The 16443-nt window shown below is 37.7% G+C and overlaps 1 protein-coding gene across 2 annotated transcripts in view; it reads right to left on the minus strand.

Moving 5' to 3' along the window:
- Window positions 1-1398: 1398 nt before the first annotated feature.
- EGFL6 (EGF like domain multiple 6) overlaps window positions 1399-16443 on the minus strand; it is a 31063-nt gene continuing 16018 nt past the window's right edge. The window contains exons 8-12 of one of the 2 annotated variants that reach the window (XM_030958044.1): window positions 12597-12923; window positions 6663-6743; window positions 5432-5518; window positions 3815-4080; window positions 1399-2645 (exon numbers count right to left, since the gene is read on the minus strand). In XM_030958044.1, coding sequence (XP_030813904.1) covers window positions 2550-2645; window positions 3815-4080; window positions 5432-5518; window positions 6663-6743; window positions 12597-12923 — 857 coding nt within the window. In that variant the 3' untranslated portion in view covers window positions 1399-2549. The remainder of the gene's footprint in view (window positions 2646-3814; window positions 4081-5431; window positions 5519-6662; window positions 6744-12596; window positions 12924-16443) is intronic. The other variant, XM_030958053.1, reaches the window with a different exon arrangement.

The following is a 16443-nucleotide window of genomic DNA, read 5'->3' on the forward strand; positions in this document are numbered from 1 at the left end:
TACTTCAGTAAAATTGAACTTTTATTTTTTTGATCTTCAGAAAGAATAGTTCAACTTCAGTCAGACAGGAATGAATCCAGAAAAATATTTGTTTCACTTTTCTGCTTCAGCGTGACCAGGATATTCAGGCATCCTGACATAATCACAATCAGCATTCAATTTGATATTGAAGGAACTTTGCCCTTATTTTGAAGCTACCAGAGTCTTTGCTCTTAAAATAAAGAGTTTGCTTTTCCCAAGTCCTTTTTCTGCAATTTCCACAGCAACTCCAAAGACACCAGGAAACAGATTCCCATGTCAAAGCTGAAGTCCGTGTACACTTCCCAGAGCATTTGTTTTGTAACACAAACCAGTTCTCACAAAAAATCTGCATTTCCTGGTTGCATAGCCATTGTAAACTTTCCAGATATTTCACTTCTGCCTACCCTTTCCTCACCTGTGTGCACAGCACAAAAATACTGTATTTCAACAAGAAATCTCTCAAGCATTCCTTGCTTCATGTGTGTAATTGAAGGTATTTGAACTGGTGTCGTGTTTTTGTTAAAAACCTTAGGTTCATAAAGGCTGAATTCTTCAAAATTCTTCAGTGTTGGAGCACAAAATTCTATTCAGTCATTTTGTATGTGCCCTTCTTCATACAAAAACTAAAATAAGAGCGTCACTAATAATAAACAGTGAGCAGCCAGCCTGGAAGGGGATATACAGAAATAAGCAAGAGGAAAATGTGTGCACACGTATTTAACTGAACATTGCCTGAACCAGGGCTTTTCCATGGGCTTCTCTGTTCTCTTAGAATCCAGACCATTGGGAACATTCCACAGAGATCACAAGACAGAAATAATGTTCTTATCTTTCACAGCATTGTCATTTGACTTCCTTTCAGAAAAGATGTAACCTGGATTCTGATCCCTCAAATGTGCATGTGTACATTGACATGCACTTGTGAGCATGGACAAGCATGGCAGTGGGTGGCAGCTCCTGCTCTGTGGGAGAAAGTTCTGCTCACCTTCCTGCTCCTGGGGATGATGGATAATCCCCACCCTTTTTGTTGATGTTTAAAGGGTCATGAAGGAACTCACAACAAAGATTATTTTTTTCAGTTTTGTAAGAGGAGACTTAGTATGTGGCCACGAGGTCATACTGTCTCCTGGACAATGAAAATCATTCTTTCTCACCTCTAATGGGGTAAAGTAGGCCTGCAATCCAGCAGGAGCCTTTTGTTCAGTACATAATGTGAAGCTTCTTAAACATTAATAATGGGTCATTCTTTTTGCTCTTATATTTCTGTGCCAGTTGGTAACATCATCTGTTAATGGTGAACATTAAATGTTTATAAACTATAAAGAGATCATTTCTTATCACTGATTTGTGTGACTCAAAGACATTGATGACAATCAAGGTATTTTACATATTTTATTGGTAATGAAAATATTCCTCAAAGACATGAATCCACTTACAACTTTCTTAGCTCCATCAGAAAGGAAATGAAGGTCTTCACTTTCTTCCTAGTTGTTCAATAGATTGAATATTTACCTCATGCCTAATATAAATTATTTGTCAATAGAATTACTTTATTAAAGTTTAGGGCTTGACATGCTTCAAAGATCACTGTGAATTGGTGTAAGCAGCCTGCAGGATCTGTAGGACCCACTGGTCACTACTGCAGCAACTTCTGCAACTTTTCCTGTGACACATTTCTGTGTCACAGGAAAAGAAAGATCCTTTCAAACAAACTCGTCCAGACTCAGAGGGGTAACAAAATTTGGGAGGAAGGGTGTGCTACTGCAGGATGCCCAAGATAAGAAAAAAACAAAGCCAGCTCAGCACAGCTCAGCAATAATACAATAGTAAACACTCGAGGCCACCAGGCTGCCCAAGATAAGAAGCCAGCTCAGCACAAGTCAGCAATAGTGGAGTATTAAACACTGAATATATACTAGATAAGTGGAATACATCAGATTAACAACATACAAATAGTGGTCATCATTTCTGCTTGTTGTCCTGACGTTGTGGATTTACCTAGCATTCATCTTTGCACAAGTACGTAAATAAACAAACACCTTGGCTCTGTGTGTGATTGTCTTACTGCACACAGGGTGATGCATACTGATTTTTAGAACAACATACCCACTAAGAAGTTAATTATGTCACCAGAAGTAGTAGCATTCTCTTAAACACTGCTTTATGTTCTTTTGGAGTAGATGAAATGAAACAGAAGAGTAATGAATAGCCTCAAGAAGATTTTGAAGAAAAAAAAAGCGTGTAGAATTGTAAAAAAGCTTTACAAATAATACTTCAGAAACCCTGACCTTGAATTATAAAATACAGTAGTATTACACTCAATGCATGTATTAAAATTAGAAGAACTCACAAAAAAGTGTAATCTGCATCTTGCACATCAGTTTTTCTGTTTGCATTGTTGCGTTAGATTCAAGGCACAATTTTATAGGTTTGTTTTGGTTTTTTTTAATTAAAAAAAGAATACAAAAATGCACTACTAATAAAGTGTGAAAAATAGGATTAAATCTGGTATACTTAAATGTCCATTATCAGGTATCTTCTGGGCATGGACCAGAAATTAGTATAACATTGTCCACTCCAATTTCTCCAGTTTTACCCTTCCCACGTTCTGATTCAAAAGTGACCTGTCATAAGAAAAGATATGTATTAAGGGTGAAAATGTAGTTTATTCAACCGTTTAGCAACTCCTAATTAGTTATAATGCTATAAATGAAGAATATTTTATTACAACACAGGACTTAATTACTTGAATCTTTGCCATTTTTAAAGCTTTTGTGCATTATTTGAACTAGATTAAAATCCTCTGCATAGATTTACAATACCAGATGGATTACTTTAATAAGAAGATTTACTTTTATTGTAAAAAAATGCAAATTGAGTGAAATCCTCTTATAATAATGTAGTTTTATCACAGCATGTGATGTTCATGCATTTCATTTATTCAAGACATTACAACTGTTCATTTTTGATCTATTTGGATCCTCAGGTTTTGTGTGCATATTATATATATATTTACACACTCTTGTATGTATTGAGTATAGTATGTATACTAGATATAAAGAAGGGGGTTGTTTTTATGAATAGGATGTCTGGGTTTTTTATTTTATATTCTGATTTTCATTTTTTAAGGGCTTTTCTACATCATTCCAGCTGTGCAAAGGACCTTGAAAAGGGCTTGCATTTCCTTTATGTTCACTGTATTCAATTATACAGTAGAAGCCTTTACCCAGCACTGAAAATGTTCCATCACACAAATGGAAAGCAGGCCTCAGAATTTCGAGGAGAAACTGGCTGAAGTCCTGACTGAGGCAGTTTCTGGCATACATCAGGGCACAGTGTTCCCTGTTGGTACTCCCTGCTCCTGTGGTGATGGGCTCCCTTTGATTATACATGATGTCTCCTTTTGCTAGAATGGTCTGGTTTAGTGTGGCTTGAGAGCAACCTGGTCTATGAAAGGAAAAAATTTCGTTTTTCTAGGCATGTATGTAGGCTTCTGTTGTGTGTGATATTAAGGGCAGATTTTGATTACTTGTGTTAATTTATGATGTGGTGCAGTATTTTCACAAAATGACAGAATTACTGGCATCAGTATTCTAACTGGGGTGATTCAGTTCTGAAATTACAATCAGGTGATAACTTTAATGCCCCCTAAAATGTGGGCTCCTGTTTCCCATTTCAGATAAGCCTTTTGGCTGGTGATGCCTATAAAACATTCAGTGGAACACTTGAGAATTAGGAAATCAAACCAGCATGTTGGTTATGGTAATTGGCTAATAAATGGTGTTATACTTACACTATTGGTTGTTTCAGCCCCCTGAAATATCTCTATTTTTCCAGTTCTCCACTTTTCATCTTTTCCTTTGTTCTCTTCCCAGACAGGAGCAGTTTTTTTGTTTGCCAGGAACACTCGGAGCTTTCCCACTTTCTCACCAGCAAGCCGATAACTGAAAATCAGGCAGTAGCTGCTCTTTGGTTTGAGGTCAGTGAGGAGAAGTTTTAAACGCCCCATATCGTTCTTGTGCCCCACAAAGCCTGGAACTGCCATGTAGTAGCCATCACCTTGTAAAAGGAAAATAATTTAAAAAAAAAATCTTTAATGCACTTGTGTTATTTATTAGCAATTTGAATATGTTTGCTAAGAAAATAAGGGGAAGCTGAAAGTAGTTTACTTGAATAATTTAAAATCACATTGGAGAAAAGCAGCAGGAAGTGTACTTAGAAAGGAATAATCTTGTAGGGTTGGAAGTCAGATCAGTTTACAGAGGTGATGAGTTTACATTTCACTGGCAATTACAGTCATTCTTCCTTGCATTATCTTTTGAAGGCAAAACCATCTGTTTTTCAAATGCAAGTCTGAAACATGCTGCTGTGCCTCTGTGGTCAGATTATTTCAGTACTTGAGCTAGCTCAATACTCTCTCCACTGTCCTCTGCATTAATGACAAATTCACAAGGGAACTGACAGCTTATTTACCAAGTCCTGGAAGACCAATGAAGTGACAGACAGTCTTAAAGGAATAAAACATCTGGGGCCATAAATGAAGTCACAATCAGCATATGTAAGTTCAGGGAGACAGGATAAGGCCAGGGTAAGGTTTTCCTGGAAGTGACAGCACAGAGAAGGGATTTAGGGAATTATGTGGAGCAGGAGAAGAAGGATTAGTGAAGAAAGACTAGCGTGGAAAGACTCTTAAAGAAGAGGAAGAGAATGTGTGTGTGGGAACTGATGTAAGCAGCCTGCAGGATCTGTAGGATCCACTGGTCACTACTGCAGCAACTTCTGCAACATTTCTGTGCCACAGGGAAAGAGAGATGCTTTCAAACAAACTCGTCCAGCCCCACCTTTTTATGTGCACCTACTCAGCAGTCCCATTGCTCTCATGGAGCTGTTTCTCAGGTTTCAGCTGGCTGCCATTGGTACCTCTTCATGTACTAGTTGTTCTTGAATAGGCCCCTTGCCCTTGGCTTATTCTGAGTTTGTCTTGCAGAGTTTGAGATTTCTGAGCAGTTATCCCAGTAATATTTAAGCCCTGTGGGTGACTACATTGCCACATCCATGTAAATGACAGATGTGTGATTAAATGTCCTACCAATCTTGGAGAGACACAACAAGTAGTTAATAAGGTTTCCATTGCCTTGTAGTTTGCAATTCTGAACAGTTATGTTCTAATAATTTTTCTTACATTTTGATTTATTTGCATTGAAATATATTGATGATTACTATTTTCAATTGGACATTTCAAAGAAACAATATCCACTCCTAGCATCCTCTGCCTCTTTTCTTCTATTATAAAGATAACACACTGATAGAAAAGAAAAATCCTGGATTCTCTTTCCCCTCACCCCCTTTTTTTTTTGGAGAGGGTAATCCATCAAATCAAAGCCTATCTAGATGGCAGATATCTGAATACCTCTATCTCGATCAGCAGGATTCCAGTCAAAGTCATCATCAGCATCTTGTTTCCAGTCACAAACCCCTCGACTGAAGCTGCAATCAACTGAAAAAAAAATGGCAGAGATAATAGGAGCATTTAGGAGCATATCCTAAGTACTGTTAAAACATTTTGCTCTTTATTCATACAGTTATTAATGTACAGATTCTAAAATTATAATCTGAATTCAGATAGTGTTGACCAAGATGCAACTGCAAAAAATCAAAATATTATGTAGTAATTATTTCTTTTGCTCAGTGTCTTTTTACTCACATCTGCACGAGTTTAAATGCTGTGACTTCTGTTTATCAATGACCGCAAATCCCCAAGTATAGGTGGAGCTGTTAGTGTTGAACTCGAGCATCAGGAATTGTTTGAGATCTGCCAGCTTTAGAGCTCTCCATTCTCCATTTGTTACACTGCTGTAGCTGCAATCAGCTCAAGTTCCAGTTCTATCCTTTGAGAGAAACTGGCCTCCCATGAGAAGAATCCCTTACATCAGCACCTGATAATCCAACTACATGGAGCTGGGAATAGCCCAGATCAGCTGACCTTTAGAGCCCCCTGAAAAGGGTGTCAGCCAGAGCACACCACGGCCTTCATGACTGTGCAGATGAAAAGCACCACACACACAAAGGGACACTGTGCAATGCAAGCATGACAGATCTGATTAAGAGTAATACATCAGCCTCTGAATTTCCTCAGAAAGAAGCATCCTTCTTGTTATTTTAATGTACTTTATCATGAGACAGAGACATCCAGTACATGGCATTTAGAGAGCTTTGTTGTCTAAATCCATCGTTTCTGAGACTGCTGCTTTCTAAATTGGAAAAAAATGTCAACCAGCACATCTGTCTGTTTTGTTTGTTTAAGATTATTGTGTACTATACAACATGTTTTCATTTTATAGACAATAGAAACTACTTTATTTTTTCATGACTATGAAATTATTCAAGTGAAATTCAATTGCAAGTCAAGTTCTAATGTGGGGAAACTTTCTATGCACGGGTTATAAACAGTAAAAGTATACTTGGAAAAGGACACGTTGGAACTGGTAGCATAGTTTGGCCAGATACTGTCTCTAATGTGTTCATAAAATCTTTGGTTTATGTTAAAGGCTTTTAAACTAGTTCTGACTTGGCTAACACAGGTTGTCACAAAAAGATACAATACCCAGGAAAATAAATACTGTATGATAAAAGTAAGCCACCTTCTTGCTCTGGTCTCGACACTGGAATTTTCCTCTGTGCCAGGTGAGGGCCAAAGGCAGCTGCTTCTTTTACCTTGGGAACTAGGGAAAACAACTTGTCAAGTACTGAGTCATCACAGGAACAGAAAATGGAACTTTATTCCTTTATACCAGCTGACATAATTTATTTGAATAAGTCAATATATGCATTTTCCACTCCACCACCAAACACATATTCCTAACAGCAATTAGATACTCTGAATTTTAAAATTTGCTTAAATTGCTGTTTTCCACAGCACTGAGCCTTCTAACCCATAAGCACTGGAGCTACAGCTCCATTGAATTTCAGATTCACAAGGTCATAAAATGGTGATCTTTCTTCAGAGGCCTGATCTGCTTTCTTGCTATAATGATCAAATGAAACTGAACTCTACCAGACAGCAGAGACAGAGACAGTGACTTGGCAGCAGTTTGCCAACAGCAGCCTCAAAAAATGGATAATGTCAGAGACTTTGTAAAAGTTAGGGCATCAAAGGCCCACAGATCTGCAGTCAGGGCACTGATAGCTGGTGCTGACTGGAAGAGTCGGTGAAGTAGCACCAATGAATGTTAGGGGTGTTCTCTAAGATATTGGCCTGAAAGAGGTGGTTACTCAAGAAGCATTATTTCTCAGCCTCAGAGACCAAGGGAAATGCGCTCCTGTCTGGTGGGATAGAAGATTCCATATTCTTGTTTATGCTAAGTAATCTCTAGATTACTATAAGTCTTTTAAAATTCTATGATTAAGTTTGTTTTATTTTAAGTGATTAATAGATAAGTGTACTCACTAAAAAAACAATCATAAAATCTCAACTTCTTATGAAGGGTATACTTATGTATACCCTGTATAAGTAACTAATTACACATGAGATAAGGGAAGGATCTGCTTTCACTGGTATTCTGTCATTTGCAAACACTTAAGCAGGTGATACCTGTGATATATTCATGACCACCTGTGAAAACAGGAGGAGTTTAAAAGTGCCATTTTAGAGGAGTGAGGGAGAAGCCTTTGGATTACTGCTTAGAGAATGTATTAGTGGAAAGCCTGAAACAACTGAAGGTCACTTTTCAGCCTCATCCCATGGGCAGCTGTGCTAAGAAAAGCTATGAAAATTACTTTTCCCTACTCAGCATTGCATCATATATGCACATGCCAAATATTTTAAAAGTCATTATTTTCACATGGATGCACATTTGTTCAGAGGGGAGGCTTTTTCCCCATGAGTTTGACTGAGCTAGGGCTTTCCATTTAAATACTCCAATATGCTCTCACATACTCACTTTTAAGAATATACTCAGAAGCAACTGCAATCCAGAGCCTCCTAGCACCATAAAGGCTATGCCATCCACTTAACCTTTCTTCTTCTTCAAAACTGTCAGAAATTGCTCTGTGTACACCAGTGACAACACACACTAACAAAGAGGCCCAGAGGCACTTTCAGAAGTGTTGAATTGGAGAAGATTCATGCAATTTTATGAGCTTTCTGATGAATTGCCAGGAGCATGTCATCTCTTGTTGTCCTTGTAGCTTCCCCCTAACCCAGTCCATTGCTTAGATCACCTGGATAATATTCATACTTAAGGCAAGGATTAATATACATCTTTCTCCAAATTAATTTTTGTTTACATATACACATTTAGGAATAGGCACATCCAGATTGGTGTTAAGTTTACTCTCAAGCCATAAACTTGGCCTTGCACTTGGTGAAAGAGGATCAGGCTGTGAAAACCTTTGCCAAAATGAAGACAGCTATTAAAATATTATCAGTTCTGGAAAGAGTGGAGTGATTTTACAGAAGACAACAGCTGCCAGAATGATTTATTTGTTAAGTTATTGAATTACACTTTAATTCACTTGAGAGAGATATGTGCAGGTGTAGCCATGTGCTATGAAGCGAAGAACTGCTACGGAGAGAAAAAGAGTCCAGTTTTGTTTCCAAATCTATTTTTGTTTTCAGTCAGGCATTGCAATCAGGTTTTGCACTTGCTGAAAGATATCAGCTGCAAATTATAGAAGCTGCAAGCTTCAGCTTACAGAAAGGTTTCAGATAAACCTTACTGCTTGAGAAGTGCCTATATTTTAATCAGATCATCCTCACACACAGCCAGGATCCAAAGATTACTCCCTCATAAGTAATAGGCAGGAGTCATAATTAATCTTTTTAGCTCTCCTGCTACCAAGTGGTCTTGTAGAAAGGCGGGTCTCCTTTCACGGTCCCTAAGAACAAGCTGTCACCAACAAAAGCACACATATGTCCCACTCTAGGCACAGCAGAGTCCATCCTTCTTTCTGTACTGCAGATGCCCTCCCATCAATTTATACGCAGCAACAGCTGATATGTAATCTCTACATACAAACCCCTTCATATCATGGTCCCACATGTTCTTAACCACTGATGTCATCAAACCCATTAAAAACAACAAAACCCAGAAAAACAGAGTGTAAAAAAATCAAGCAGAATAAAAGACACAGTAAATTTCAGATGAGCTTCCTATATATATATGGTATACCACTAGGTTGGACTCACAGGAATATCCCATTTCTCTGCTACCACATCCTGCTCTGAAAGAATTACGTTTTCCAAAAATCTGACATGTATAGCTATGAACTAAGCTGTGGTCTGAGCATTAATAGGTCACAGAGTGGTGTAATTACCAGAAAAGAATGAGAGCAAACATCATGATTAACTGAGGGAATTATCTTGTTCAGCATCAAAAGCTGTGAAGCCATAAGGGAAACAGTCCACTTTTGGTATTGCCAAATACTAATCCCTCTTTATCATTCTTGATGCTACCAAAGGAAGTCTCTCTGCATAATAAAATGGCTGGCTACGTGATACTACAGGAGCTCTAAGCATGATATGAATTTCATAAACTGATGAAGTACAGGATATAGAATTTATTTGCAGTTGGCAATATCATTCTGAATTACCAATGACAGCCAAAAAGCAATAAAATGTTAGCAACTGTCAGAATTTAGGTGGTGCTTAATTATTTCAGTGGAGCTTGAGTGTAGCATCTCTGCAATCCTTGCTTATATAACTAAGTACTTGGCCCAGCGCTCTGTGTCTTCTTCCATATGCAGAAAGGCCACTTCTCATGTAATAAAGAGCTTTCCAATACTATGTTTAGTCTCATGTTTTGATTGAGTATTTGATAATAATGAATAATTAATGATGAATATTCATATCAATAAACAATTAGTCTATCAATAAATAAATACTCTTATTTATTAAACTGCACCTTTCACAAGAGGACAGGTCCTTCCTTCACAGTGGACAAGGCAAGAATCCCATTGAAAATAGTAATTTGAAGTAATTTCAAACTGTATCATAAGATACAAAAATATAAGAAAAAAATCTAAGTTTTCATTGATGACCTTAATTTTGACATTTCTTACATGTTGTGGGCTTCGCTTTGCTGTCTTTAACTATTGTGTGGGTTTAAAAAAAAAATTGGTAAATACCAATTCTCACAAAGGTCCACTATTTTGGTAGTTGGGCCTATTTTGATAATTTCCATATCCATATATTTCCCTTTTTTCCTACAATATTTTCTATGGGTCCCTATGTATTTATCATGTAGTATAACTACTATGATAAAATAATACATCAATTTAAAGAGACTTTTCTATTTTTTCCTAATTAACTACTCTTCCTGGAAGACAAAAAATACCAATATTAATAATACAAAAGGCAGATGCTATGTGAATACTTGAGGGGATTATACGGAGGAATTTAATGTTGTAGTAAAGGAATCTGCTGAATAGTAAAGGAATCAGCAAAGAAAGGAAAAAATGTACAAATTTATGAGCTGTAAATTTGAGCTAATGATGTTCTTTGAGGGATCACTCAATATCATTAAAATTGAAAGTGTTTTTAAAGACAAATGTTAAAGCAATTAAGCGCCTGAATCGTGACTGAATTTTTATGATAAAAAGGATCAAGTACAGCACATGGAAATTTAAAAGGAAAGAAAACACACTTAAGCAATGTAGCCTTAAATGAAAATGGCACAATGCTTTAAGTCCTTGAATCACAGTTGGTGTCAAACAAGAAAGCTACAGATAATACAGAGTTCACAAACTTAATGAAACTACATCTTGGGCATGCTGCTATCTCTGCATGAAGCAGCACACCAGCTTTCTGCCAGAATCCCCTAGCAAAATAAAAATCTCTCTAAGAAATTCAGCATATTAATCTCTGAGATCTATAAGGGAAAATTCTGGCCAGGCCAGATGTGACTGGAACAAAGGCAGTGTAGGCAAAAATACAGATAAACCACAGTGCTTTAATATTTTCAAGCAGTAATATTCATTGTTACTGCTGTCAGCTGTAGTGGTAATTTTTGTAGAAACAAGTAGACTCTGCCTCTCTGCCTAGCCCAGGTATGTAGTGTTCAAATGTCCTGGTTTGGTTGGGAAGGTCCTTGAAAAAGAATCTCACCAATCATCACAACAACAATATATAATTTGGATTTCCCTATGGACAGAGGACTTTTCCTATGTGGCCTCACTGAAATTGAAATCTAGAAAATTAGTGCATTCCAACTACTGCAGCACAGAGTACTCAACTGGAAGGTTGCATAATCCCCCTTCACAGTTTCATCAGGTCCCATAGCCCAGTACAGGAGACCAAGTTCTCCTTGCATCACCAGGCAGAGAGAGCAGAGCCCTTTGTCCTAACCAAAACCCAGGGTGACCCTACCCTAGGGGCAGTGTTCCTGGCAATCCTTCCTGACCTGTCCAAGCAGGCTGAAAAAGACACCTGTTGTGAGGTCTGAACTCCATCCATCCATCCATCCATCCATCCATCCATCCATCCATCCATCCATCCATCCATCCATCCATCCAGTCCACTGTTTCCTCATTTGTCTTGTAATGGGAAGTGCAAAACTTGCCTTTTACTGCAAAGCATCTTCCTAAGCAGTCATCCCAAATCCAAAATGTTGCATGAGGCTTTTTGTCTCCTTTTCCATCTGCTTTTGTTTGACTTTCTATTGCTCCTGTCAGTCTACCTCCACAGCCAGATCCCTTTAATAGCAGTGCTGCCCTTCAATTAATGGGTCATTCTCCCCATTTCGGTATTGTCAGCAAACGTGAAACATGCCATTAGCACTCACTGTTAATATTTGTAGGAAAGGAGGACATTGGTGAGCAAAGTCCTGATTTTCTTCTGTTTATCAGCTCTCTAGCGTAATTTGAGGAAGCAATATTAGTCTATATCCTTAACTTAAACTGAAACAGGCCAATTACCACCGAAAACAAAAAAAGAAGGCAATTTTAGGCAAATGCCTTTGGCAAGGAAGCTTGTATTCTCCACTGTATTAAGTGAATAATTACATTTTTTCTTGGCCGTCTTACAGAATTACAATATTACGGACCATTTTTTTCCAGAGGACTTTAAAATTATCCTTCCTTTAAAAAATATATACTTATCTCTCCTTCCAGGTTAAATAGCAATAAACTGAATGTTAATTTAATTTTATCATTTTATTATTATAATTTTAATTGCTGTGGGATAGTATTTATTATTTTTCTATACTTTGGAAAGAGCAAATATAATGAATGAAATATTGACAGTGTGTGTTCCTCATTGTAATTATTTTTGCCATCTTGAAGAATGTTTGACTGAGACAACTGTACCAAAAACCAGTTATAATAATAGAATCGCTTGGGTTGGAAGGGACCTTAAAGACCATCTAGTTCCAATGTGCTGTATAATTTCTTGCTGTGTTTTTCAAGATCTTCAAACATATTTTCAAAAGCATTACCTAGAACCTAACCATCCTATGATTCTGTGATTCATTTTCTACAAGCAAATTCTGATAAAGTGTCTGTAATGTTTTGTGATGATTTTTTAGTGTTTAGACATAATCACATTGAAGCCAGAAATTTCAGAAAACAAACAAACTTACAAAAGACATCCCCTCTAAGGTTTCGCTCATCAATTTGATTTTCAAAATCTTCCTTCTGCTCTTCATCTGACTCTTCAGCCTCCTCTTCTGCAGCAGCTGCAGTTTCTTTCTCCTCCTCACTGTAGCTCCCACCAAGATCAATGCCACCTTCATAGTCCAGCAACTGCAAGTGGGTCTGAGAAGGTGGGGTCACAGCTGCTTCTGGGATTGCATTCTTGATTGTTTTATGCTTTTTCACACTGCTTTTTTGTTCAAGAAGTTTCTTAATTGTGTCCTTAGCTGTTCCAGGGCTTCTTGCAATTTCCTTCACTGACTTTTCAGGGATAACTAGAACCAAGAAGAAAAGAGAAAATATTAATCTAAGAATCATTCAGCAATAACGTTTTTAAATGGAACCATGGTGTCCTTTACAAGGTCCAGAGAGCCTCAGAATTAAATTCTCTACTATGAGATGTAAGTTCAGTTCTGCACAGAACCAAACACACAGGCACATGTTCAGCTCTGTACTACTGACAGCTCTGAGTTACAGTGAAAAGACCAAAGCAACCCTCAGTAATTCTCTCTTTGGACTCCTGTGTAACATAGGAGTAACACAGGCCATAGAGCCCCTTACTTAAATTATTTTTACACTGGAGCTCGGGCAAAAAAACCCCAAAAATCCTTCTTCAATTTTTGGACTAAAATTGTCCATGGAGATGTGATCCCCTCCACAACAACTGCAGCCTAATAATAATGAGCATTTCTCTTGGCTGTCTTTTGTAAACTTCTCTGGTCTAATTTTCCTTCCATGGCAGGCTGAAAGCTAGTGAAATGAGGGTATTTTGAGAAGACATACATCAAGCTCCTCCGTCATATTTCTTTTAGCTCTTATTTAATTGTAAGGGGTAAACACCAACATTCAGACAAGCATCCAAGAATGCCTATTTGTTACCATCTTGCAATCCCAAGATGGACTAGAACATAAATGTAACATTTGCTGAGAATTTACCATTTCATGACACCTCTTGGACATGAAATACTGTATCTTATAGTTTGGAATAAAGTGGTGTTATTTTAATTGTTCTGGAATTATCCTTTTGGATACTACTATCAAATGTTGTGCACAACCATGTCATAAATGACTGACAGTTTGAGTCTCTAAAGTGAACTACCTAGAAAACAATGAAAGCTGAGCTGAGTTCCAGTGTGCTATAAAAAAGCTTTCATAAAGAGAAACTATTTTCATCAGTGGATCAGAATAGTGCTTCCCATCTTTGATTCTCAATCAGTATTGATGCTGCAGTGCTTACAGTCTTTTAGGATTAAAAATGATGGTGGAAGACAGCTATTTTTATTTCCCCCTGCTTCTGCTGTCTAATGATTACATTATCAGGGCAAGAATATATTCCTATTTTGCTCCTCACTATGTATTTATGAAAATTTTATAGTAGTACTTTGAGACAGATGGACTGGACTTGGAACCTTGGGTAGTACTATTTTCTCTGTGCCTCTTTTCATGGAGACACATCAGAAGGAAAACCACCAGTAAATAAATAGAACTGCACTCTAGGAGGAAAAGAGGAAAGCTCCCTGAATTTAATTCACTTTGGAAAATACAATCCTATCACTGTGAATTTGTCACATTTTATGTATGGCAAATGCAGCCACATGCTATTTGCTACGTCAGGAAAGAATCAGACTCTTGGTGTGCTCACTGTAGCATTTAGGTGTTTTTGAGATTGCTATTGGAGTAAACAGATGCCAATAAAATGAAAGTCAAACCTGGGGATTTGTTCTTCCTTCTTTTGGATAAAACTTATAGGCTTGCTTGTCACATAGTTGCAGATAAGCTCTTTACTAATACTCCACTAAGTATCCACTGGAGAATAATGTCATGAAGGATGTAAGGTTCCTAGGTCTAAACTCAGAATTCAGCAATAAAAATTAACAGGAAAGCTTAATTCCAAACAAATTTCCTCTTGACTATCAGTAACAAGAAACTTTTAACAGAGAGGCTATGGGGATTTTCAAGGCTACAGGACTGACTGCTCAGCAAACCTGAACATCTGCTTTTAGTTTCTGCTTTGAAGTTTTCCTCATGAAATGGAAAATTCTTACAGTTCAACTTAATAACCTCTGTGGTGTCAGAAAGCCAATCTCCTTGTGTGTGCAAAATTTAGCAGAGTGGAAAATCAACTGACAGGAGTGACAAAAATAGGGGGATGAAAAGGTATAAATTCCCATGTGCCTGCAGACTCCAATTTGCTGCTGCACTATGAAAATCTCCATGCTTGTGAAGACAGAGACTCTGGACACTAAGCATATCTTAGGACACAGTACTAGTCTCCTTCCAACTTGCATTCATCTTTAGAGTAGCCAGAGGTGTAGATTTAAGGCTTTTTATATCTAGCCATAAATTGCAGGAGGACTAATGCAATGTAAGGATACACCACCTTAAACTCAGTCTGTTCTTTTGAATCCATGGCTGCCTGAATGAGCAGCTCACCTTCTCTGGTGCTCTGGGGTGCTACACCTGAGGCAGTGATTTTTCAGGACCCTTTGCCTCAAAATATGTAGATAAATGCTGACATGTTTGTCACAAACATTTGTGCACTTATCTGTCTATGTGACTGCAGAGAATTTTGGAAAAAGGGCAAAGAAATGTATTTTTTTTGTATTTTTGAGCATTCCACCTCAGTTCAGCTCTTCCTCACCTACCTTTGATCAGGAAGCATGAAGTTTCTGTTTACTACCCTAATATAAAAATATCTCAGTTTTCAAAGGTATTTTCTTTCTTTGAATTAGAGAGAATTAAGGCAAGAAGTAGAGAAAACAAAGGCAAACAGCGGCCGAGGCATAAAAGTAAAACTTTTCTGTCATCAGAAAAACTCACATAAATTATACAAAATTATAAACCTGCAGAAATGGATTGGTGTAGGATGTCTAATGACCAAGTTGTGAAAGTTGAGTTGAAAAAATTACATAAAGAGTAGATGCCAACACATTGACTCTGTGCTGCATTGTGTAAAGGGAAGTTCTCAGGGGATGATACAGGAGAGGCACAGACAAGGGTCTGTTTTCCTTCCACACAGCCTGTGACTGCAGCTGCTGCTGGCCCTGACCCTCCCGGGGATGCAGTAGGAGGCAGCTTGCTCTGCGCTCCAGCAGGCACCCCACTGCTTCCACATCACAGAGCATTTAAAAACTTGGTGAGAGACAACCCTGGGAGACTGGCTTATAAATCCTTTCATAGCTCCCTTTATAGCTTCTCTATATAAGAGTTGAAGAAGTGTTGAGGGAGACAGACAACAATCTACCACGTGTAGGTGGAGTCTGTACATGTAAGTAAAGATTAGATCAGTGTGACATACTTCCAGAAATCATTCTAAAAGTTATCAACCTCTTTTAGATATTCTTAAGCATGTCTGAAAGGTTTCACAGATAGGTAAAAAGACAGATTCTGGGCTATTATTTTCTTCTAAGCACCATGGAACATTATCTACCGATATGTGATGCTACCCTATTTAATTTCTAAAATTTGTGCTGTCTTATTTAGGGAAGGATACTTCGAGAAATCAGGGCAAGTTTGTTACACTGGACTGTGCTTCCTACATGACTACATCAGCCAGCAAGGCATCTAGTAGGAAATGTGTGGTGACAAAAGCCCAAGTGTTACTCACTGAAGAGTGACAGCAGTATTTGACTCCATACTGAATTAAATTTTAAGAATATCACCAGCAAAATGACAATCATAGAAGCTTTGAAACTTTATTATGTCAAACCAACCTTTCTCAGGATTGGCAAGTATATAACAAGAAAGCAAAATTATATATAGGGTCTAAGAGTTACCCTATCAGCAAAAAATGAA

This window comes from Camarhynchus parvulus, chromosome 1, assembly GCF_901933205.1.
Source record: "Camarhynchus parvulus chromosome 1, STF_HiC, whole genome shotgun sequence".
Classification (NCBI taxonomy): domain Eukaryota; kingdom Metazoa; phylum Chordata; class Aves; order Passeriformes; family Thraupidae; genus Camarhynchus; species Camarhynchus parvulus.